The sequence below is a fragment of the Elgaria multicarinata genome, chromosome 10 (assembly GCF_023053635.1).
Source record: "Elgaria multicarinata webbii isolate HBS135686 ecotype San Diego chromosome 10, rElgMul1.1.pri, whole genome shotgun sequence".
Taxonomy (NCBI): Eukaryota; Metazoa; Chordata; class Lepidosauria; order Squamata; family Anguidae; genus Elgaria; species Elgaria multicarinata.
In genome coordinates this window covers 73,248,877-73,273,373 of record NC_086180.1, presented here as the reverse complement: position 1 = coordinate 73,273,373, position 24,497 = coordinate 73,248,877, and the positions used below count along the sequence as shown (strand labels likewise).

Below are 24,497 nucleotides of genomic sequence, written 5' to 3'. Positions count from 1 at the left end.
ACATTCCTAAATGGCAGGGAAAATTCCTACTCAGCCCCTTCTCCAAAGAAGATGACTGGTGGGGCCAAAAATGAAAGAGGCCAAAAGCCCGTGGGGGTGAGCCTTTAAAGCCTTGGCTCCGCCCCACCTCACGAGGCAGCACATGCATGAGCAGCGTTTCTTTCTGCCTCCTCCCCACCCGCAAAAGCCGCCTGCCACCCAAGCCGTTCCGGCTGGGCGGTGAATGGGCTTCTGTTCGTTTTTCTTTGCATAAAAGTGTGTGCATTGGTTTAGATTTTATTAACGAAGGACTACTCATTATATCCCAACTAATAAGCCTGGGTAATAGAAGTCAACTTCCGCTGTTCCTGTCCCTCTCTTACTCTTAAGTTTCCACTGAAAATCAAGTCTCTTATCAAACATCTGATACCGAAATTTTTCACGTATCTTCATGATCACTTATTTTAATATATGTACTGTCTTCCTGGTATGATTTCTAATGGTACAAATGACATAAAACAATTACTTAAGGATGGTTTTCTTTGGTAACACTGACTATACACAAATATTTTCCAAAACACTAGTAAAGTCTCTGAAACATCCACCCCAAACTAAATATTACTTACATAATCATGTGAATCAATATCATCCTCTGAAGGACTTCAGCCTCCACTATCTAGTTCCAAAGAACAGCCAGAATAAGTGATATTGCTCTCTGTGTTGTGTATAATGGAGCCACTATTTCAGCTGAATAGTATTTCCGAATTTATTCTAGGCTTTTGTCACATCATCCATCACAGACAAGGGTAACCAAATATCACGCTTCAGGGCACAAAGCTGATCACCTCTGAGAGCTGAAAAGGAAATGTTTTCCCCCATGTTACTGTAGTGCACAAATCAGGAATAGCTTAGGGAGGAGATTGGGGAGAACAGCATAAAATAAATTAATGGATTTTACTCCATTCTATCTTGAATTCGTTTCTTATGAGGTCTTATGTCTATTCATCCGGAGCTGAAGCCTATTGCATAAGTGCATGAACACACCAAAAGAGCCATTCTGATAATATTTAAACTGTTCCTCCTGATTTTCCTGCTACACTTTGCTCTTGCAGGTTCTAAAATTAAGGGATGTCCAGACATCATCCCTTTTTGTCTTTCACTTAAAACTCCTCTGTCCCCACGAAGAAGGGATACAAGAAGCACAATGGAAATAAGATACAAAATTCCTGCTGTGATCATTCTCCACAACTAAAGAGAAATATAGCTGGAACTACACTCCTCCATTCCACAGATTGATTTATTACAACTACTATACTTACGTAAACAGGAGGTTGTTATTAACACCAAAAAGGAAGCTAGGACAGACTGGGAGGGGTTATGTGGCATGCCCCATTTTTAGAATCTGCTATATCTATTGGTGGGTATAATTTTAAAGGCATTTGTAAATAACAGGTAAACTGAGAAAAAAATACTGATATTAGAAGCCAAAAAAATTATCTTTGCAACAAGAAGCAATTCAGTTTCAGTTGATGTAAGATTATAGGTAGATACAGATAATGGTGCTATTCACATGATGACTGCAATTACAATGTGATAGCCTGTTCTTTGAAGTAGTACCTGTCAATGGGAAGAAGCCTACCATACAATGAGATGGTCTGAATGTACCCATCAACTGAAATAAATGACATGAAAATATTAACCAAAGCTGGTTGCTCAGCTTTGCTCAGCCTTGTTTTGTTAAATGGAATTAAATATTTCCTTAATGTGTGAAAGCAATGCATCACCAAATTCTCTAACTGAAATGAAAACTACAGGAGCAGTAAATTAAAACTTGATTTGCCTGATTCTGCATATCAACACATTCACAAATATGTATTTGTGCATATTTCACCTTAAAAAATAATGAATGCACACCACATATTCCCTTATTTATTTATCTACAATATTTATATACTGCTCTCTATATAAAAGAGATTCTGGAGCAGTGAACACAGTAATAAAACAGTAAAAAGATTAAAATAGCATATGAAAATTGTTCAATTTAGAACAGAATACTAATAAAAACAGAGGTGGTCAGTTGAGGAATTTTTCCTGGAAAAGAGCTGTTTCCAGGAGACGCTGGAAGCAGCACAGTGTTGGCGCCTGCCTGACCTCCAGTGGCAGGGAGTTCCAAAGAGTAGGATCCACTACACTAAAGGTCCTTCTCCAGGTGGACTCCAGTCGGGCCACGTGAAACCACCAGGAGCATGCCCTCTAATGACCTCAGTGACCAGGCAGGTTGGAAAGGGAGAAGGTGCTCTCTCATGTACCCTGGTCCTCACAACTTATCATAATTTTAACTCTGTTCTGTGAAACAAAGTATCTCAGTGTTCAGTTCTCCAGCCACACTTTTCCTAAATACTTCAGCCAATGCTATTAAATGCAAATGCTTAAAAAGTAACCCCAGAAGTCTAACTGTTCGGTCACAAACCACAAGTAAGTCACTACAGGTATCTCAGCTGCTTCTGTGTTAAATCTCTTCTGAAAGGAGGCAACCCAGTGAATTTGGTCCAAGGCTTGCTTTCTTGATGTAAGACAGATCAGCACACTCAAGAGCAGAGTCACTGGAGGAGAAGCCTCAGCTAGTCCCATTGAGTCCCCTGCCCTACCTGGGTGCATACGTGACCCGTGCCTAGTTGCACCTTCTTGTGTTGTGCTCCAACCTCTCTGTGCCTCTCTCATGCTGCCCTATTCTCCATGCTCCCACTATTCTGTGCCACCAGTGTGTGCACACGAGAGGAAGAGGGGATACTGGGAGCAGCAATATGATTCAGTGGACTAAGGGCTGTGCCTTGGTCTGGGAAAGCAGGCTTCCAGCTCAGCAGGTAGATATGGGCAAGATGCTGTACCTCAACCATCTCAGCCTCAACTAATGATGTGCAAATAATAACATTAATCACCTTCACATTAGTTATTGTGATGCAGACACCATAAGGTAGCTTTTCCCAACTTTGTGCACTCCAGATGACTTGGACTGCAATTCCAATCCTTTCCAGTCAGCATGAAAACTGTACTAACCATTGACTAATACAGGAAGGTTTTGTAAGAAGCTATTATTGTATTGGAGTGTGTGGTGGCCTCCCAACTCCAGGGATTCCTGGATGAGACAGATTATCTAGATCCATTTCAATCTGACTTCAGACCTGGTTATGGGACAGAAACAGTCTTTATCGCCTTGGTGGATGACCTAAGCCAGGAACTGGACAGGGGGAGTGTGTCCCTGATGGTTCTGACAGTTCTCAGCGGTGTTTAATACCATCGACCACAGCATCCTTCTGTGTCATCTTGCTGGGATGGGACTTGGAGGCACTGTTTTACAGAGGCACCATTCCTTCCTGGAGGGGCAGACCCAGAAGGTGAGGCTGGGGGACTTCTATTTGACTCCTTGGCCATTGGCTTGGCCTGTGAAGCCCCTCAGGGTTCTGTTTTGTCCCCCATGCTATTTAACATATACATCAAAGCATTGGGAGAGGTTGTCCAGAGTTTTGAGGTGCGGTCACCAGTACGCTGATGACACCCAACTCTACTACTCCTTTCCACCCAATTCCAAGGAAGCTGTTTCAGTGCTAAACCGGTGTCTGTCAGCAGTAAAGGACTGGATGACAGCAAACAAATTGAAGCTTAATCCAGACAAGACAGAGATGCTACTGGTCAGTTGAAAGGCAGATCAGGCAATAGGGATTCAGCTTATGATGGATGGGGTTACACTCCCCCTGAAGACACAGGTCACAAACCACAGCTTGGTGTGTACTCCTTGATTCAGCCCTGAGCCTGGATGCCCAGGTTTCAGTGGTGGCCAGGAGTGCATTTGCATGGTTAAAGCTAGTGCACCAGCTGTGCCTGTTCCTTGAGATGTCAGACCTGGCCATGGTGACACATGCCTTAGTTACACCCCGTTTGGATTACCGTAACATGCTCTGTGTGGGGCTGCCTTTGAAGAGTGTTCGAAAACTTCAGGTGATTCAAAGAGCTGCAGCCAGATTGTTGACTGGGGCTGGTTACAGGAAGCATACAACCCCCCTGTTAAAACTGGCTTCAGGACTGTTTCTGGGCACAATTCAAAGTGCTGGTTATCTCCTATAAAGCCCTATACGGCTTGGTTCCAGGTTATCTGAAAAACCTTCTTCTCCCATATAAGCCTGCCTGTGCTCTGAGATCTTCTGGGGAGGCCTTTCTTTCAGTCTCACCAACATTCCAGGTACACCTGATGGGTGCCACGGGAGAGGGTCTTCTCGGTGGTTGTTCGAAGTCTCTGAAACTCCCTTTCCAGGTTGGCTAGGCTGGCTCCCTTTGTGTTACACATTCAGATGCATGCAAAAACGTTTTTGTTCTGGCAGGCTTTTGGAAATGCTCTGGATCCGTGTTAATCTATTGGATTTTATTTTATTTTAATCTGTTAGTGCTTTTTTAAAAAAAAATGTTTTAATTTTAAAATGGATTTAATTCTATTTTAACTTTTCTAAATTTATATGCATATGTTTTAATTGTAGATGTTTTAATCTTGTAAACCGCCTTGAGTGTCAGTGCTAGAGAAAGGCGGGATATAAATAATAGTAATAATAATAATAATAATAATAATTGTACAAGGTTTCTTGCAGCTTATAAGTATCATATGTTCAGCATAATGCAACATACAAAATTATTTAAGATCATATATAATTCCAAAAGAAATATTTCAGTTCAGAAAAACATTTGAAATCACCATATGGGCATAACATTCCCAGGAACAGAACTGCATCCTCCATGAAGAATATCAGTATAAAATATATGTGGAAGTGTTCTACTTCACTGCCATCTTTATCTTTCAGTTCAACTTCCATATCTGACTAGCAAATTAAAAGCCAGCTGACACTCTGTGTGCATTTAAGTACACCCCTGCCAAACACTGTTAACACATGGGCCATGCAAAAAGCAGCTGCCCACATTCTCAATCTGGTGCAAAAATTGTGCCATCAGGAATGCCCAGAGTAATGTAGCAAAATGCCAGAACACCTTGACTCACCACGAAAGCCGTGTTGACCTCACAGCCTGCACCAGTCACAAATTGTCAGCCATGTGAACTGACATAGACTAACACACTTCAAAGCATGCCACACAAATGGAATGCAAAGGATTCATGAGGAATGAAATGCTTCAGCCAATCCTAAATTGGTCTAATTATAGCTGCCATTATGATGACTATAGTTAAGGATAGTGCAGAGAGAACGCACAAGAACGCAAGACAATGGTTTGAAAACTGTATATGGAGTGTGTCCTGGGCCTCAACTGTTGTCACTACTGTTATAAACTGTTTTAAAGCAGTAGTGTAGATCCTGCCAAAGAAAGAAAGAAAGACAGACAGACAGACAGACAGACTGACTAAGGCAGAAAAAGGAAGCAGGGGGAGCAAGAGAGGAGAGAGAGAGAATAAGAAGGAGGCAGAGAGAACGCACAAGAATGCAAGACAATGAAAGCACAACACTGGCCAGAGGTGCCTCCGATCCATGTTACGTTACAATACTCTCAAGTCTTTCCCAGGAGAGTGAAATGCCTCCCACCAGCATGGCCCAACAACAATTTGCTTGCTGGCAGAGTGGCTAGGTTGAAAGACGATGCTTGGAGGTGCCCCAAGCATTTCTGAGCAGCATAGCACAATAACATCCCTTCCCTGCTTTCATTTAGGAGCTGTGATGAAAACCTGAAATAAATGGATAAAACCTGAAACAACAAGGTATTGGGGTGGGGGGGTTGTTGTAGAAAAATGGGAAAGAACTGAAACTAACACTGCAATCCTAGGCATGTTTCCTCGGACGTCCTGTTGAGTTCAATGGGACTCACTCCTAGACAAGTGCACAAGGAGATATATTTGAAAGGTGCTGATTTGGGACATATCAGATAGGGAAGGTTTGGAGACAATGGAGAGAAGAATGTTACATGTGGCATTGCCAGAAATGTTTACCAGCTGGACTGTGCCCAAAAGCTAGTGAAGATTGGAATGAATTGTTGCAGAGGATGCAGGACAGAAAGTGGAAAGGCTTTCTAGCATTTGGTGCAAGGTACTGGGGAAGAGGATATTGCTGGGTAAATGAGGAAGAAGCCCACATATCAGTTGGTGTGGAAGCGAGTGAGTTAAGAGATGAGTAACATCTAGTCCTTGTTATTGCAGAACAGGAAATAACTGCAACACCTTTACTTCCTCAACCCACTGTCCACTGGTTTGTATTTCAGAAGTGCCATGGGGGGGTGGGGGGCAATTCTGCTTGTGTGTCCTCAACTTTCATGTTTCATTTTTTTTTTAATTTAAATCTCACATACCATATTGGTTGACTTGCAAGAAAGAAGATTTAATTTCCTTTTCAAAAAAAATCCCCCAAACCCAGGGAAATGTAATGATAAAAAAAAAACCCCAAACCAACTGGTTTAAGACCAGAGTTAAGACTTTCTCATCTTGGCCCAAACTCCCAAAAGCCAATTTGTGACACCATACAACATCATCACTGATTACAGGGCATTACTTAGCTTCCCATTTCATGGGTATTTGGAGTTTGAACCGACATAACTCTGGACTTAAATCAGTAGTTTTTTAATCATTAAATTATACATATAGTATCCTTTTGAAAGTATGTCAAAGGAGACATGATATTAATTGACATTCTTGAATCCCTTAAGGTGAAATTGTCTACAATGGTTAATTGTCATAAATCACTATCCAATTTAATTGATGTATTCATGCCCTAGTACAAAAGTTGCTTGTATCATTGTGGGGGGGAAGGATGGTCATGACTCAACATAAAGGAGACCAGTGTTTTGAATGATTTGCATAAAATAAGGATGGATTTTAATTTATATGTAATATTTTACATAAAAGATTATCTAAATTCCTCTGGTTCATCATCATTACAACATATCCACGTTATCACCTTATACAGTACAGGTAGACTGACCTACAAGGTAATCCTACATTTTTACCTTCCACGTATGGAAAACATATTCTTCCATCGACTTTCAACTATGTAGGCAAGGGGATTTAAGGCTGCATGGAGAATGAACCATAATGGCCCAGGCATTTATTTCCCCCCTCTATTACGAAGAAAGATGCTTGATAACCAATTGTGTTTAAGTCTTAATAAACCTGTAATTTATAAAAAACAGCTAGTATTTTTGTGAAGTAAGAAAAAGATAAAAACAAAAACAAAAATCTAAACCCACTGGTATGCTTTCCTAAGCAGTGCAGGTGCACTCAATTAAAACTATCTATTTTGAGAATTGTGTGTACCAGCCATCAATGATTGCATAAACCTCAGGATTTGGCAAGAAAATGTGTTCCCTTAAATTGAAAAGTGTTTCTCCCCCACCCCATTTTTCCAATTTTTTTATAGAACGGCTGCATTACTGGTGCGAAATCTATCAAATGAAAAGCAACAGAATACAGGAATATATTTAAATGTTTAAATATTAGGAACAAGCATTAACATAACTTGATAGAAGCCTCTGCGGCATCAAAAATAAACCTGTTTTGCAAGAAGACCCAACAGGAAAATGGCATTTGATCCCGATGCCTCCAGCTATGCAGAGTTTTGGAAACCCTGGAAAATCTATGCAACTTGCAGTTTCACAATTAACATGTTGCTTTTATACTTCATATCCTTTAAATCAGGAAGTACACCATGCTGTGCAGAGGGAAGCACCTTTCCATTAAAATGAATTCTAGTCTCAGTGAATTCTAAACAAAAATCTTATACATTGTATGTTTGAATTATGACATGAGTACAAGTACTTTGTTATGGTTCTATAAATATAGGAGCATTCACAATTCTTACCAATTTACTACCTCCTCACCACCCCAAATTAAATGGTTGCAGTAAGGTAGTTCCCATGAAACCACTGTAACACACATTGGAGAGTACTTTACTTTGGGACGTGCAAGAATCCATATTTCATAGTAATTCCAAGGAAAAGAGTAACAGTGGCAGGTTAACTCTAAACCTCCCCTTCTGCTGCTGTTGCCTGTCCTGCCCACTATGAGGCCAGAATGCAGTCTGGATGGCCTCCACGTAGGGTAATACGTACATGGTGCCAACAGCAGAAGAAAACTGGTCTGCCTTCTCATCTGATTGCAGGAGGCATATGTTGGGATATCTCCCCCTATATCATGTTCAAGGTTACTTAGGGCATGGCTAGACAGGGCGATATCCTGGAGATTGTCCCGGGATCATTCCTGTGCGTCCACATGACACACAGGGGATCCCAGGAGCAGGCAGGGATGACCCCTCCCTTTCCCAAGGATATCGCCCTACACATTTTTCTCCCTTTTTCCTGCAGTCCCTGGATGATTCCAAGACTGCGGACATGTGGGCAGCCATCCCGGTACAGTCACGGCTGCAAGCACTCCGTGCCCATCGGGGGTGGGGAGGAGTGGGGTCAGGGCTTTTATTATTTTTTAAAAAAACCTACCTTTGCACTGGAGCGCTACAGCTCCTGTTTCTTTTTTTAAAAAATGGCGGGAGTGACATCTTCTTCCTCCTGGGACATCACGCACCACATGTGGACGAGGGGGACAATCTCGGAATCATCACACTGTGAGATCATCCCCCTCCACCCCTTCATTTAGCCATGCCCTTACAGAACGCTCTTTCTTCCTAGCAGCGGGGACCTGATCAGATTATCATCACACCACCCTTTCATTTCTTCAATTTATGAGTTGCCTGATAATCAAAACACTCAGGGTGATGTACATAATAAAAGCAAAATTAAAACAAATGATAAAACCACATAATTAAAAGCAGTAATAATTAGAGAGGGAGTGGAGGAAATAGTAGATCACTGTCTCTGAGAGCTCACCACAACCTGGCTTTGCTGTGAGACAGCCCAGATCTCTTGCACTCTGAGCAGCATGGGGAAAGGTAACGGCTAGGTCAGGTTTTCCACTGCCTGTCTTGGTTCTAGGTAGAAGGCAATTACGAACTGTGGTGGTAGAATTGCTGTCCCAGCAATCATGGAATTCAAATGACAGTACAGAATCCCTTGCCAGCCTGTTGCTTGTTCATACAACATTAGGGTATATGGGCTGTCTTCTGAATATGGAGTAGATGAAGGGAAGAATAAAGATCTCTCTCTCTCTCTCTCTCTCTCTCTCTCTCTTTCCAATGCCAAATTTACACCCATAGTGATATTTTACCCTGCTACTACTAGGAGGAGAGAATTACTGCTCTGTCATTGATAATACAATCAACATATCCTAATTTTATGAAATGGTACTACATATTTCTTTACCATGAACAATCTGACACTTTTCTATATTAACACTTTTCACTGTAACCGGAACACAGACTGCCACATTAAAATTCTGGACTCTCTACAATATGTATGTGTAAGCTGAAAGTGACTGGGGGGGGGGCATATCCTGCTTTCAGCAGTGCATTTGGGACAGAAACTCTGCTGATTCTCCATTAATCTCATTATACAACTAAAAGGTTTTAGAAATTATCTCAATGATGCAGCCAATAGATCAAAGCAGATTCATTATTTATTTATTTGAATTATGTTGGAACTGGTGTGAGCATGCGGTTGGAATAAATATGGAAATGACAGTAGCAATCCAAAGTAGCTGCAACCAGGAGCATCTTCAGCTGAAGCCTCACTGAAAATCAGCAGGACCTTGCAAAGGATCAAATCCCATTGACATTCCTTTTGGCAATGGGTCCAGTGTAGGAAAAGTTTTTTAAATCCCCTACTCCCCTACATGAAGGATTTTTTTTTTAAAAAAAATGCAGAATGCTCACAATACTCCTTTGCATTTTTTTTTTTTTAGCCTCTGCTATGGGATGTGGTGAAAATGCAACAGTTAACAAAATTCAATATTCAAAGTCCTGGTTACTGTTAACTAATCAATAACATGGAGATATTTACCTGTGCGTCAGTCTCCGGTGGCTAATGCAAACAGCAGTTTGTTGATCTTGAGCAACGCATACTTTATGACGACTACATTTCATCTTTAAGCATGGATCTTTAGCTGGGTCTAAAGCTAAAAACAATTGTAGAGAATGTTTTTTTAAAAAAACCTTCACAGCAATTATAAGTCATCTAAATCTTTACAGAAGAGTCATGAATTTCTCACTGGGGGACTCTTAAATGCTTTTCATGCCAGATCTAACCAATACTTCTTCTCAATAAAAATCTGCAAACTGATAAAGGGAGTATCTAACACACAAGCACAGTTATGCCCTACTGATTTATTTAATGGTCAACTGTGGGCTCATTTACACCCTAATTAAATTTCTTGTTATTAACATTTCCAGCCTGGTTCTTCCCAGCATTATTTTGAGGCTCTGCTGATAATATACTTCTCTGCATCCAGATTCATATAAACGTGATTTCATGTAATAAATGAAACTATCATATGATAGATCAGTTATCTGAAATATACATCACATATTGTCTAGCTAGGACAGAATTTGATTAGATGTGTGCACTACACTTCAATAAGCAAACTTTTTACCATGTGAAAATCAGAAGGTTAATTAGATCTGTGAATTATCCTAAAGGAATTCATCAGGCAGGAACTCACTGGGCGGTATCCAAATCTGCCTATCTGCCAGCAGGACCCATCACTAGTGCAACATGGAGCTAATGGTTTAAAAAGCGACCAGAAACTAAATGTGATTTTTGGATGGAGCAGGAGTCAGCAGAGCTTTCAAAAGGAAGCTCTGCAGACATCTCTCAATCTGGTAACAGGCATTTCTGCTTGCGGGATTGCTTTTTGAACTACTAGTGGTGGGTCCCACTTGTGCAACAAATTGGGCAGGAATACAGTAGGAGCACTGGGCCAAATCTACACCAAGCAGGATATTGCAGTATGAAAGTGTTATGAAAGTGGAGGCAGGATCTACACTACTGCTTTTTAGTGGTGTTGAAGTGCACTGACAAGTGTTGGAGCCCACGACACATACCATATACCGCTTTCATACCACTATATCCTGCTTGGTGTGACTCCTGCCTTTTAAATACCTCTTTCATACCACTTTCACAGTGCAATATCCTGCTTGGTGTAGATCAGGCCTTGGATACTGCTCAATAACACCATACTGTTTTAATCATGTTAAAAGCAATGTATAAAGAATTGCCACAGTATATGTTATACAAACTTGGCTTTTGCATTTCCAACTTAACTAAATTTGCACAACTTATACATAAAATAATCAATTAAAATGTCTGATTCAGGATACAATTCAATACACGCTTTGCTGGGAGTAGACATGCATAGGATCATGCTATCACACAAATTTTCTTGCCAATCAAAAATTCCTAAAAACATGTGCGACATAAAAACTCTATGACATTTAGGGAAAATATCTAATACTCTATCACTGGTGGGACAAATATTTAAAACACAACTTTTGCGAACAGAAGTGTTGTAGGTGGCAGATGGAATCAGATGGCATTCCTGGTGAATAAGGGTCACCCCATGAGCTATTTAAAACAAAATAATTAAGCTAAGTGGGCTATGAAAATACTTGCTCTGAATTGGCACAACAACATTATTATTTTTCAGAAATTAAAATGTTTCTTTAACTCAACTGCAGTTTTTCAATAAATGTTCTGCCTAGGAGATTGTTACTGTAATTCTTATTCTTCACTTTACTGCTTTACCTAAAAATCAAGTTGACAAAAGAAGCCATCTAAACTGCTTGCAAACACCAGTGTCCAAAGATGAGCAAAATTAACAATACAATTCAATTTACTTTCCATTGGCCTACATTATGGCTACTAGTCATAATAGCTATTTGCAACCCTTCAGGTTCCAAGGCAGTATACAGAGAAGGCTATTGTCTCATATTCTGCTTGTGGGCTTCCCAGAGGCATATAATTAGCTACTCTGGATGCTAGATTAGATAGGCCTTTAGTGTGATAAAGCAGTGCTCTTCTAACATTCTTATGTTATGACTTAGGACCTACTAAACATGAGTGACTGCAGACCTGCTTTATCTGCTAATTGGTGTAATACTTGTAGCCTAGGTTATTTTATCCACCAACTTCACACCACAGCAGAAGCATGACAGCTACAGCATTTTCAGAAAGTACTGCTGCTACCCACACCCCTTCAGGATCTATTTGGTTATTTTCCTGAAGAATATTTTCAGATGATGCAAGGGAACAGAATGGTTAGTTGTATTAAATCCCTAATATTCAGGCAATGATCTTGGATGGTGAAGGGGAAAATGCAGATAGGGAATTTATTGTTTTGAATTTGAGGAGGGGAGATAGTGCTTGAAGTACGCAATTTGTGCAATGAAAGAAGCAAATTTGTAAATGAGTGTGGTACAGGCAAAATGTGAGTAACTGTGGCAACTATCAAAGTTCCAAGTTTTCAGATAATCGATCCAACTCATCTATTCCCAAATTACAAAGATCTGTTTTGAACCAAAAGCTTTCACTCCACATTTTATAGATGCATTTACTAATTTAGTCAGGGAATAATTTGGGCAGATTTTGACTTTTACCAAGAATGCACAAGAAACAACGAATGGGTTTGCACAACGTGACAAACCATTATGGGTAACAGGCCAAGCCATGGTGGGTTATCGTGTCATGTGAACCCAGACCAATTCCCACAGAATGACTTGTGTGTGGGCAACAAGCCACCCTATCAACACATTGCTTGTTCTGGGTTTTTTTAAAGTCACAATAGGTTGACAATGGTCCATCTAGTCCAGCATTCTACTCACACAGTGGCCAACCTAGGGGCCAGTTTTAAAATCACACCAGTTTTAAAATCTCTTCACTGGCTGCCAATTAGTTTCCGGGTGAAGTATGAAGTGTTGGTTATTACTTTTAAAGCCCTACATGGTTTGGGTCCAGACTACCTGTGGGATCGCCTTCTCCTGTACAATCCGCCCCATACACTCAGCTCCTCTGAGAAGAATCTACTTCAGTCAGCCAAAGCTAGGCTGACAGGTATTACCCAGAGGACAGTCTCTTCTGCTGCTCCCAGACTGTAGAATGGCCTGCCAGAGGAGATTCGTCAACTTGACAGTCTTTTAGCATTTTAAAAAGCAATAAAGACTGATCTATTCCGGCAGGTCTATCCAGTGAAATTTGAGAATGTTTTTAGGATGTTTCAATCATGTATACTATGTTTTTAATCAGTTTTTATGTGTTTTATATTCACTGTTGTTTTCCGCCTCAATCCAAGTGGAGAGGCGGGTAAGAAATATATCATCATCATCTTGTAGAAATGAATTCCATTAAGTATGCACTATCTGTTATGAATCTCCCACCATGGGACTAAACCTGGACAAAAATATTGTTTACATCTTTACCAAACAATTAAAGGTGTATTAATTGTTTTATAGCAACTTGTGAAAACTGTGGATTCAAAGGAACTGGTTAGTGTGTTGTGGCTCAGAAGAATCCACTTCTGCTTTGTATGCAATCATTTGGACATGTGACTTGTCCTTTGTTACTAGCCATGCCTTTCATGGCAACAATTTTGTAGTGGTGCCCATGACATCAAATTGCCAAAGTGCCCATGGACCCAAAAAGAATGCCAGCCCTGGTTGAATGTATGGAACTTGGACAAATTATGCTATGGATAAATTAGAAAATGAAAAATAAAACGTCAGGTAAATACATATTTTAAGAATGCCAACAAGGATATTTATACATCAGAAATTTTGTTTGTAGTAAGTATTCTCAGAACTTTCCCGGTTATAAAGGTTTGAAGATTACTTCCTTTAGTAACCTTTTAAAACTAAAGTGAAATTTAGTCAACAATTTCCTTTACATAAAAAGCCTGTGTAAATAGTAATGGAGGGCAATCTGCCACAAATATAGCTTGAAGGGCTTAATAAATAATTTTGACATACCTGTGCCCATTTCCCCCTCCCATTTCCGTCTTTCCCCGTTTATCATTTTCTGCATTCTTCACATTTCATGTTTCACATTTTAACGAAGAATTTGTTTGATACAAACATTTAAAATAATAATAATACCAGCATTTCTAAAATGAGCATGTGCAATACTATGTAACAGTATACCTAAAAATATGTTGGGGTGACTAACCAATGAAGTAATTAACAATACAAAATTTCCAACACAAGATACTTCCCAAGTTTTAGTGGCCAGGTGTTGCTAATACAAGGCTCAGTAAGCAAACAGCATGGAAACTAAAATCAGTAGCAGAAAGTTAATTGAAATTCTCATAGCCAATTTTGTACTGTTAAATGTGATTAAATGCAAGGGCAAGTCTTTGGAATGACTTTCTTGTTTCTGAACTTTTTAACACTATGAAAACAAGGAACAAAAGGTAAACTATTATCCAAAGTTAAAGCCTGCTTCATTGGTCAAGCCATTGTGAGATTTCAAGAATTCTAAGTTTCACATGCATAGAGAGGAAGAAAAGGAAAGAATGATCGCAGAGTGTCTCACAAGCTGTATTCCCAAACACACACTAGAATAGGCCAGAGGGACCCTGTAAATTCAATCAAAGATGCTATCAAGAAGTAGCTATCTAGAGGAAGTAGAAGGTCCGTATGCAGGCACATACCTTCTATATTCTAGAGAGCCATAAGAACAGTGGAAGAGAGCAGCAAAAGATGGGAGGGATAAGAAAAGCTAAGGTGACCATAGGGAAAGGAGGACAGGGATCCTGTATCTTTAACAGTTGTATAGAAAAGGGAATTTCAGCAGGTGTCATTTGTATGCATGCAGCACCTGGTGAAATTCCCTCTTCATCATAACAGTTAAAGCTGCAGGAACCCTGTCCTCTTTTGCATCTGGTCACTCTAATATAACTCCTGCAGCTTTAACTGTTGTGATGAAGAGGGAATTTCACCAGGTGCTGCATGCATACAAATGACACCTGCTGAAATTCCCTTTCTGGTCCACAATAGAATAGGTTGATGTTTCAGCTCGAGTTAATATTCACACTATAGAAATAGAACCTCAAAATTAATAATTCTGTTCTTAGATTAACATTTATACAACCAGTTTAAAAGTATAAGTAACAGAATTATATGCAAAAGAGGGATAGAGATGTGTACAGCATGCTTCTTCAACTATAATAGTGTTTTTACAGCATCATAATTCATTAATAACCTTTAAGGTTCAAAAGTTCTGTTACCCTGAAGACAGAAGGACTGCTATCTTTCCCAGGGTCCAAATAGCCCTCCCCACACCTGTTAATTTACAGAGCAATCCTATAGGTCAAGATGGCAGCGGCAACAAGATATATGCCCACTGTCTCTCGGCCCCGGTAAGTACGGCACTCCCAGGCACTGGACGCTGGGAGTTGTAGGCTGAATGAGGGCCTAGGGCTGTACAAGGAAATGACAGATCTGTCATAAAATGGTTGATCCAAAAAATGGCCTCCATGCTTCGAATTTTCAAATCCAAAGCCCAGATTTGCACAGCCCTGACAGCTATATGGATATGTATATATCCATATAAAATAATACATGTGAAATGCATACGACTTTCTAGTAATTGGACAATTTAACCAACAGTGGACCAAATATCCAAATAAGTATCCATTTGAAGGTGGTGTCTGTAAGCCACCTATTCAAATATTGAAAGCATGGTAATGTCCTCAATCCATTGCATTATAGGAGTGTTCATCCTTCTAATGCAGTAATAACAGTCTTTTTGCTGTCAAACGGGCTTGGAGAATCCATTTATGCTGACTATTTGATAATTTCCATAAAGCAAGTAAATGATTTAAAAGAGTGTGTAAATCAGTGAGTATTAAAGACTACTCCAGTACAAAATGTATCTGTGTAGTAACCTTCTTCCACAAAAATGTAATTCCTGGACATTACCAAAACATATGTTTAAAAGATGCATTAACTGTATTACATCACCAGAAATTAGCCAAATTAGACAATCCCTTATGAAAGAGATGTTGCGGAGACACAAAACAAATGCTTTTGCTGAATAAGACTCAGCCTAAGATCCATAAACTCAACAGGTAGACACAAAGTGACAATTTACTTATTAGGCCTATTGTGCCCACAGCAGTTTCTCAAATTCCCAAATAAGGCCATGCATCCCAAAAAGTTGGGGACACCTAATGTATCAGGTCTGATTTGCCTAGGATGTTAAATAACTAAAAATTATACCAGATAAAGTGCGAGTATACAGCTTACAAGAATGCAGTGCTTGACAATTTTGGCCACCTAACCCATTTTCAGTCAAAGGTTTATAGAATACCTCATAGTAAATTATCTTCTGTTGCAATAAAAACCCCTTTACTAATGGTTTAGAGATATTCAGAGCTTGAAGGACTTCAGACGCTCAGCGGCAAAACCTGTTGCACTCATTTAAAATAGAAGTACTCATTTATTTTATTCTATACAATATTTTTAGGCTTTTAAGTTATGTGAACAAATCTATGTTTAGAGCTTACAAATGTTTGGAGAGCAGGATCATGCTCACCCTCCCCATTGGACGTGTCTCACTGACTTCTGGGCTCACCAGCCATTTATTAATTGGATGTAACATTTTCACCTATGGACTTAGAGACCAGTTTCTAATGGATGTAAGTCTTAGATGCATAGTAATTAATGTATGTAAAATTTGGCATACAATTGTGTGATTCAGGCCTACTTGGTATTGGATGTTGTGTGGACAAGGCCCTACGCACACATTGGCCTGGTTCAGACAACATACTAAACCATGCTGCTTAACCGCAAAATGGTTAAGGGAATGCATTCCATTAATCATTTTGTGGTTAAGCAGCACGGTTTAGCATGTTGTCTGAACCAGTCCATTTTATTTAAGTGAACATCCAACAGACCTGGAGGCAGTACTGGCAGGGCCAGCCCTCCCACAAAGCAAGGTGAAGCACCCACATCAGGTGGTCGAGTGGGAGCAGAATCAAATCGCACCATTCCCTCCACTGCCATCCCTAGCATGTGCTCTGGAGGGCCCTGCAAGGCACTCTCCCACCATGGAATTTGCTGTAACAAGAGTGCAGCCGGTGGACTTTTTAGAGCAGCACCCACACTCTGTTTGCCTCACCATGTAGATGGAAAAGCGGCTGCAGGGGTCTTGTGAGAACTCCAAAACAGCTTCTTCTGGTTGTGTGTCTCACCACATAATGAGGCAAACAGAGGGCAAGTAGCGTTAAGAACGAAGGGAAGGGGACGTGCAATGCAACAGTGGCAGGTGTTCTCTCTCACCTCAGGCAGTGAAAAAGCTTGTGCCAGGGCTGAGTACTGGCCTGCATGAAGGACAGGGCATTATTCTGTTTTTCTCAGTGTTATAAACCCTACACATTTAGAGCCTTATCTGAACTAGTATTCAGTTAAATCCATTATTATTATTTTATTTCCATAGTTAGTTCAGTTGTTCAAAAGAAAAGAAAAGAAAAAGAAAAACAGAAGAGAGGAACTTTCCCACAGAGTTCAGAAATACTTTGCTACTTGAGTCAAGATTCTATTCTTTAATAACCCTCTTCTCAGATAAAATAACACGTTTTAATTGTTTTTCTTCCAGGGAATGTACAACTACAATTTTTATGCAGGTTCTCTCTTCAAGGTACTCTGGGAAGATTCAGGTAATCTCAGGGGATATGCCTATACCAAATAGATGTGAAAACAGAGTAGCATTTGTCTGAATGTATCTTTCAGTAAGTACCAGTTCAAGCTACTAAATTTCTCCAAGCGATCATGTATGCACAGCTACATGAAGAAAGTTTAGTGTGTACTGGGCAGTATACATAGTGAGACAGCAGCTATATCCATGATTGCAGGTATACGTTTTCAGCAGCCATAATCATACTAACCTTCCTCCATGTGGTTGTGTACCCACGTAGAGAAATTCAGTAGTGTGAACCAGCCCTGGGGGGAACAAATATTAATTATGGCGCAACCTCTGACATTGTGCATGTTATGATTTGATGGAGCTTATTACACTATGAGTACCTTTGGGGAAGATTCTCAAGTTGAGACTTACCAGAATATTCAGCAACAGTTATGACATGAAATTGAATACAGTCAATGCAGTAGGGTTGCAGTGGCAGCTTGGCAAGATTTGCCAAACCTGTAAACTTTACATCAGGAGCTACTATTTATTTATTTATTTATTGGTTTGGGGGTGGGGAGGTGTATTTCCCCCACCCAGTGGTTTTGCCCACTCTTCACAGCTCTACAGGGTGAAGATATTAGTTTTCGTGGCATGGGTTACTTTTAAGACTTACCTAGTTTCAAAGGCATAATGAACATTTATAGTCTACCTGCAAAATTCTAAGGGCACTTTACTGATAGCAGTGAAGCTAGCAACTGCTGTAACTAGAAGTAAGAAGCTTTAAATCACAACACCCAAATGATTAATAAGTTTTGATATATATTAGTAATGAAGAAAATCACTCAGTATTAAGAGTGGGTCACAATAAAACCAGCCCTGTAGGGTTTTTAATGACTTGGGGCATGTCTATACCAGTGTTTATCCTGGAGATCACCCCCGGATCATCCCTGTGCGTCCACATGATGCACAGGGGATCCCGGGGGCAGGGAAGGATGATCCCTCCCTTTCCCTGGGATAACCGGGACAGCTTTAATCATGACTTTTTCCCGGTTTCATCCTGGCTCCTCGTAAGTAAATGTGAGGAGCCAGAAACCAGGCATGGGGCACGGAGCTCTTCAAGAGCTCCGTGCCCATCGGGGGTGGGAGGGGGGAACGGGAGGGGGGGTTGTTTTTACCTTGCTGTTTTCACTGGAATGCTCCTGCGCTCCAGCTGTTCTGGTTTGAAAAAAAATGGCCACCGCGACATGCGCAATGCCCGGGATGTCGCACGACTGTGTGTGGACTGAGGGGGAGGATCTCGCGATCATAAAATCACGAGATCCTCCCTCCCGGAATGCCAGGAGGTCTAGACATGGTCTTGGTCACCCTTTTTAGTTACATGTGGACACACAATGTTTATCCAGCTACACAATAATATCAGTCTATTTATCTATACATAAACATATGGAGCTAGTAAGCTGCCTCTGAAGGTGGACATTTTGTGATATTATTTTGTCATTAAAGGGAAGGATTTGTTCCTACGGGGTCTTCTGTAGAACTATACAGGCGTTTATAATTTGCTAACCGATTATGAAACTGATGAATTTTGGAGCATTTCCAGTACACTTTAGACATGAACTGTTGGTGTTTCTTACAAGTTTTTGAAAGTAAAAATAAAATAAGGCTCGCAGATGTTAGGAAATAATGTACATTTTATTCCCAACTATCAATCAATACCAAAGCTCCAGTATTAATTGGGCTTGCAGAGAAATGTATGATTTCCAAAGGAAAAAGCAGGTGTCACAACAAGCTCAGCTCATGACCAGAGAATGCCTTGCCCAACATCCCACAAAGTTACTTGGCACCTGCACACATTCTAAACACACGTTTGCGATGGGCTTTGGAAAGTAGAAAAGTCTCATGCACTATCAACAAATTAGTAAGAGGCAGCATGTACAAAATGTCTGCACTACCTTGGGCTCATCTACACCAAGCAGGATATTCCACTATGAAAGCGGTATATAAAAGGCAGGAGCCACACTACTGCTTTATAGTGATATTGAAGTGCACTGACAACTGTTGGGGCCCATGACACATCTACACCAAGAAGGTTATAACACTATGAAAGTAGTATGAAAGCAGTATATGGTATATGTCACAGGCCCCAACAGTTGTCAGTGCACTTCAATACCACTATACAGCAGTAGTGTAGATGCTGCCTTTTATATACCGCTTTCATAGTGGAATATCCTGCTTGGTGTAGATGAGCACCTTGCCTGCATTTGAAAGTTAGATCCTAAATTAGGTTTCACATTATCACTAGGTTCAACAGAACATTTATATTTATAACAGAACATTTTCCAAGAGGTCTACTAAATATTTCAAAGATATGGAATAAAATTAATACTGTTGTAAACCGCCCAGAGAGCTTCGGCTGTGGGGCGGTACATAAATGTAATAAAATAAAATAAATAAATAAATAAATAAATAAATAATACGTAAGATAAATCAATCTCTTTTCTTTGCTAGCTGAAAATCTGTGGAATTAAAGCTAGAATCCTACACAGCCTTAGCCTTTCAGTGGAGTTCCACAGGATATACTTCCCAGTAGACATGAATAGAATTACAGTGTAAAAGTGTTTTATAAATATCATGTGGATTTGTGCCCATGTATTAGTGGATGGAGGGAGTGGCTGCATAGAAGATAGTTTCAATTATTTCTAATGGGTCATTATTTCTCTTTCATAGTTGGCAGGGTATAATTTAATTCAGTGAGATAGCACTTCTGGCAGTTGACTTTGGTGAAAATAATTTTATTATGGAAATAATGAAAGATCAAGATGAACAAAAAATTAGTGTGAAAAGCTCCTTAGAAATTAATTTCTTCAAATAACACAGAAAAACTCAAAATGCCTTTTAAACTCAAAATGCCTACTAAAGATACAAAGCTTCTATAAGAGGAAAGTAGGAATGATGGCAATTGTAGGACTTTTTTTTTTGTCTAAACATACAGAGGATTGCGCCTTAGTGTGTTTTATATTTTCCCCTTCAAATGTTTCATTTCATGTGGTGTATTGGGACCACATGAAATTAACATGGAATACCTCTTTTCTTCTTTTTTACTTTCGTTTACTAACTACAAGTGAACATGCTAAATGTAATCACTCTCTAGAGCATCAGAGATTTTTCCAAAACAAGCTGAAAATTGTTAAATGCAAATTAAGCTATGCCATTCAAAACTTTCTGGGTAACCTACATCACTTGGTCTTTTGGAAAACAAAGATTTTATGGAGTGCTCATAAACAAGTCATGTTAGCTTTTGCCACTACAATCTTTGCTTTTGGCAAAGGGCATGTACTCAAATGACAAGATAGAAAAGCAATGTTTCCCTATGTTACAGGGAAGTTCTTTTTCATTGCTAATTCGGGATGGGGTTGCACGCCCCCTGAAGGATCAGGTTCGTAGCTTGGGGGTTCTCCTAGAACCATCTCTGTCACTTGAGACCCACGTGGCCTCAGTGGCACGGAGTGCCTTCTACCAATTTCGTTTGGTGGCCCAGCTACGCCCCTATCTGGACAGGGATAACCTAGCTTCCGTCGTCCATGCTCTGGTAACCTCCAAATTAGATTACTGCAATGTCCTCTATGTGGGGCAGCCTTTGAAGACGGTTCGGAAGCTGCAGCTTGTGCAAAATGCAGCGGACAGATTGATAACTGGAACCACAAGGTTCGAACATATAACACCAATTCTGGCCCACTTGCAATGGCTGCCTATACGTTTCCGAGCCCAATTCAAGGTGCTGGTTTAAATCTATAACGCCTTACATGGCTTGGGACCACAATACCTGATGGAACACCTCTCCCGACATGAACCTACCCGTACACTGCGCTCAACATCTAAGGTCCTCCTCCGAGTGCCTACTCCGAGGGAAGCTTGGAGGATGGCAACAAGAGAGAGGGCCGTTTTAGTGGTGGTTCCCCAATTATGGAATGATCTCTCCAATGAGCCTCGCCTGGCACCAACATTGTTATCTTTTCGGCGCCAGGTCAAGACTTTTCTCTTCTCCCAGGCATTTAACAGCATATAACAACATATGCTAAGTTTGTTTGCTTTTTAATGGACCCCAGAACTGTTGTTTAATGGATACTGCTGTTTTATACTGTTGTTTTTATATTTTGATGGTTTAAAATTTTGTATACTTTTTTAATGTTCACTGTTTTTAACCTTTGTAAACTGCCCAGAGAGCTTTGGCTATGGGGCGGTATATAAATTTAATAAATAAATAAAAATAAATAAACTGATTTATTTGTCCCTGCCCTAACAGCAAACATTCATCCTATATTTGTTGGCATTCCATCAGTACCAAGACCCAGTGACTTTTAAATGTGTAATGTTATTTCTTGCAGGCAGAAGAGCTTCTTCATAGTTATGGGTTATGTACTCTTATAAACTGGAAGGGCATTTAAGTAGGCATTCAATTAGCCACATTATGTAGTTAGACATTCATGGCCAAAATAAAATGTTGACATTTCTACAGAGCAAAAAAACCAGCTTCCACGCTACAGAAATTAGTATAGTGATCTTTTTTCAGTGCAGTACTCCATCAAACCTTTGAAAACATTGGCATTTTAAAAGTAAATTCTACTGGGTAATATATTGAGCTGGTTTGCAGGATTAAACAGCCCATCATGGCTTAAGTGTGAATGTAGTCATTTTGAATATTCAATGCCTGGCCATGGCTTCTCATGTTGTGCGAACCAGGATGGCAGGGGCTGTTTGAGGGTTAAACGACTTTCACATAACCCAACAATAGACCATGGGAGTGAGATCTGACAATGCTTTGAGCCAAAGCTCAGCGATGAGAGTGGGAGCTTGCCCCTGCACACATGCTGGACCTTGTCTCTCTTGTCCTCTTCAGGGGAAGAGGAGCTTCTATAGCAAACACAGTTTTTCTGGCTACCAGCAAAGCAATTGTAAATACCCTGATCTGACATGTTATCCAGCTGTATTAACAACACAACATTAATAATTTTTGGAGGGCTGTTCAGTCTATAAAATGCTTTGCAATTGCTATTTCATTTATTCACACAGCTGTATGAGGCAAGCTTGGCTGAGAAATGCCAAAATACTCCTAGATCCATCACTGTCACTGGAGGCTCAAGTGGACGTAGCAGCTTGGAGTGCCTTTTACCAGCTCCGGCTGGCTTGCCAGCTATGGCTTCTTCTGGACAGGGATAGCTTGACCACAGTGGTACAAGCATTAGTAACCTCAAGGCTGGATTACTACAATATGCTCTATGTGGGACTGTCCTTAAGACTGCTCCAGAAGCTGGAGCTAGTGCAGAATGCAACAGCTCGGCTGTTGTCAGGAGCTACCTCTTTTCACTATATATCTCCTTTGCTGAGGGAATTGCACTGCCTACCTATTGGCTACCAGGCCAGGTTTAAGGTTTTGGTACTAGTGTACAAAGTCCTAAACAACTTGGGACCAGGATACCTAAGAGAACGCCTTCTCCCTTACCAATCTGCCCAATCACTGAGGTCGTCGGAGGGCATGTTCCTGGTGGTTCCACATGACCTGTGGCCCGATTGGAATCTACCAGGAGAAGAGCCTTTAGTGTAGTGGCCCCTTTTCTGTGGAATTCTCTGCCTTTGGAGGTCAGGCAGGCGCTAACACTAGGCTGCTTCTGGCACCTCCAGAAAACATTTCTGTTTCGAGAAGCCTTCCCCAACTGACTAGCCACTGTTTTTTTTCTGGCTCCTTTGTTTTTAAATTGAATAATTTTAATTTGATCTTTTAATCTTCTTTCTTTTACTGTTTATATCTATGTTCACCACTCTGGAATCTGTGCTAGATAATTGGGTGGTATATAAATGTTGTAAATAATAATAATAATAATAATAATAATAATAATAATAATAATAATAATAATAATAATAATATGCCAGCATGGCTTGCTAGGGAATGCTGGGAGTCGTAGAGCCTTTTTCTTACTAAACATGCATAGGATTGCACTTTAAATTAGATACTTGATCAATCCTAATACACAATTCTGTACAATTGGTAAAGCTCACTGGAAGTATCACGGGCAATCTGATTAATTGTTCCTGCCTTTCAATGTTCTGTTGCCATATTCAGTCTTTGGGGTGGGGGTGAGGGGTAGGAAATAGCAAGTTTCACCACAATATGAATTGAATTAAGAAATACATCTCGCATATTGGTTTAAAATAGTTTGTTGTGGCAGTTTTGCTGATATGTTATCAGTCAAAATATAGGTGGGATACTTGTCATCTAGGAGAATAAATTCACAAAGAATCTCAGTTTCAGCAAGGAACAATACAAGGGTGTGCTGCCAGGGTGGGGAGAATATAATTCCATGGCCACGTTCGGACACTATTTTTAACGATAATGGGTTAATAAGCTATTCACAGCAGCTTATTTTGAATTTTTTTAAAAAAAATATTCAATTTATATCTCATAATAAATTGAGATATAAATACTCTAGGTGGAAATAAACTACAGATATCCCACACACAATCAGACAAATAAGTTACTCTGCATATTTTATTAAGCTACTCTGTGTAATCTGAATCATCCCTCTGCCCCCAGCCCTGCTGCAGTCCTTCCGCCCCACTAGTGGTGATGTTTCACCTATTGACAACATCGCACCAGCCTGTTTTAACCTTCCACAATATTCCAATGAGAGGGGAGAGGCTAATTCAGCACTTCCAGCATAATCCCAACAAGAGGGGGGTGGCTTTAAAATACTGGAAGTATGCTGGATTGGGACCAAACGTCACACACAGCTTCCCTTAGTCGGGAGGCACATGATGCACCATCAAAATCCTGCACAACTACACACGAAAGAGTGAAAATCCTGGGTGCACCAAAAAGGGGGTGACACAGATAAACCCTTGGAGGTTTGCAGGATTGGGACCAAACTTCATACACAGCCTCCCCTAGTAGGGATGCCCACAAGGCAAAATTACAACCCTGC

At 40.3% G+C, this 24,497-nt stretch overlaps 1 protein-coding gene across 2 annotated transcripts in view; it reads right to left on the bottom strand.

Moving 5' to 3' along the window:
* Nucleotides 1-24,497, bottom strand: part of SPOCK3 (SPARC (osteonectin), cwcv and kazal like domains proteoglycan 3) — a 205,141-nt gene that overhangs the window by 106,013 nt on the left and 74,631 nt on the right. For both annotated transcript variants that reach the window (XM_063136342.1, XM_063136341.1), the window contains exon 3: nt 9,907-10,021. In XM_063136342.1, coding sequence (XP_062992412.1) covers nt 9,907-10,021 — 115 coding nt within the window. The remainder of the gene's footprint in view (nt 1-9,906; nt 10,022-24,497) is intronic.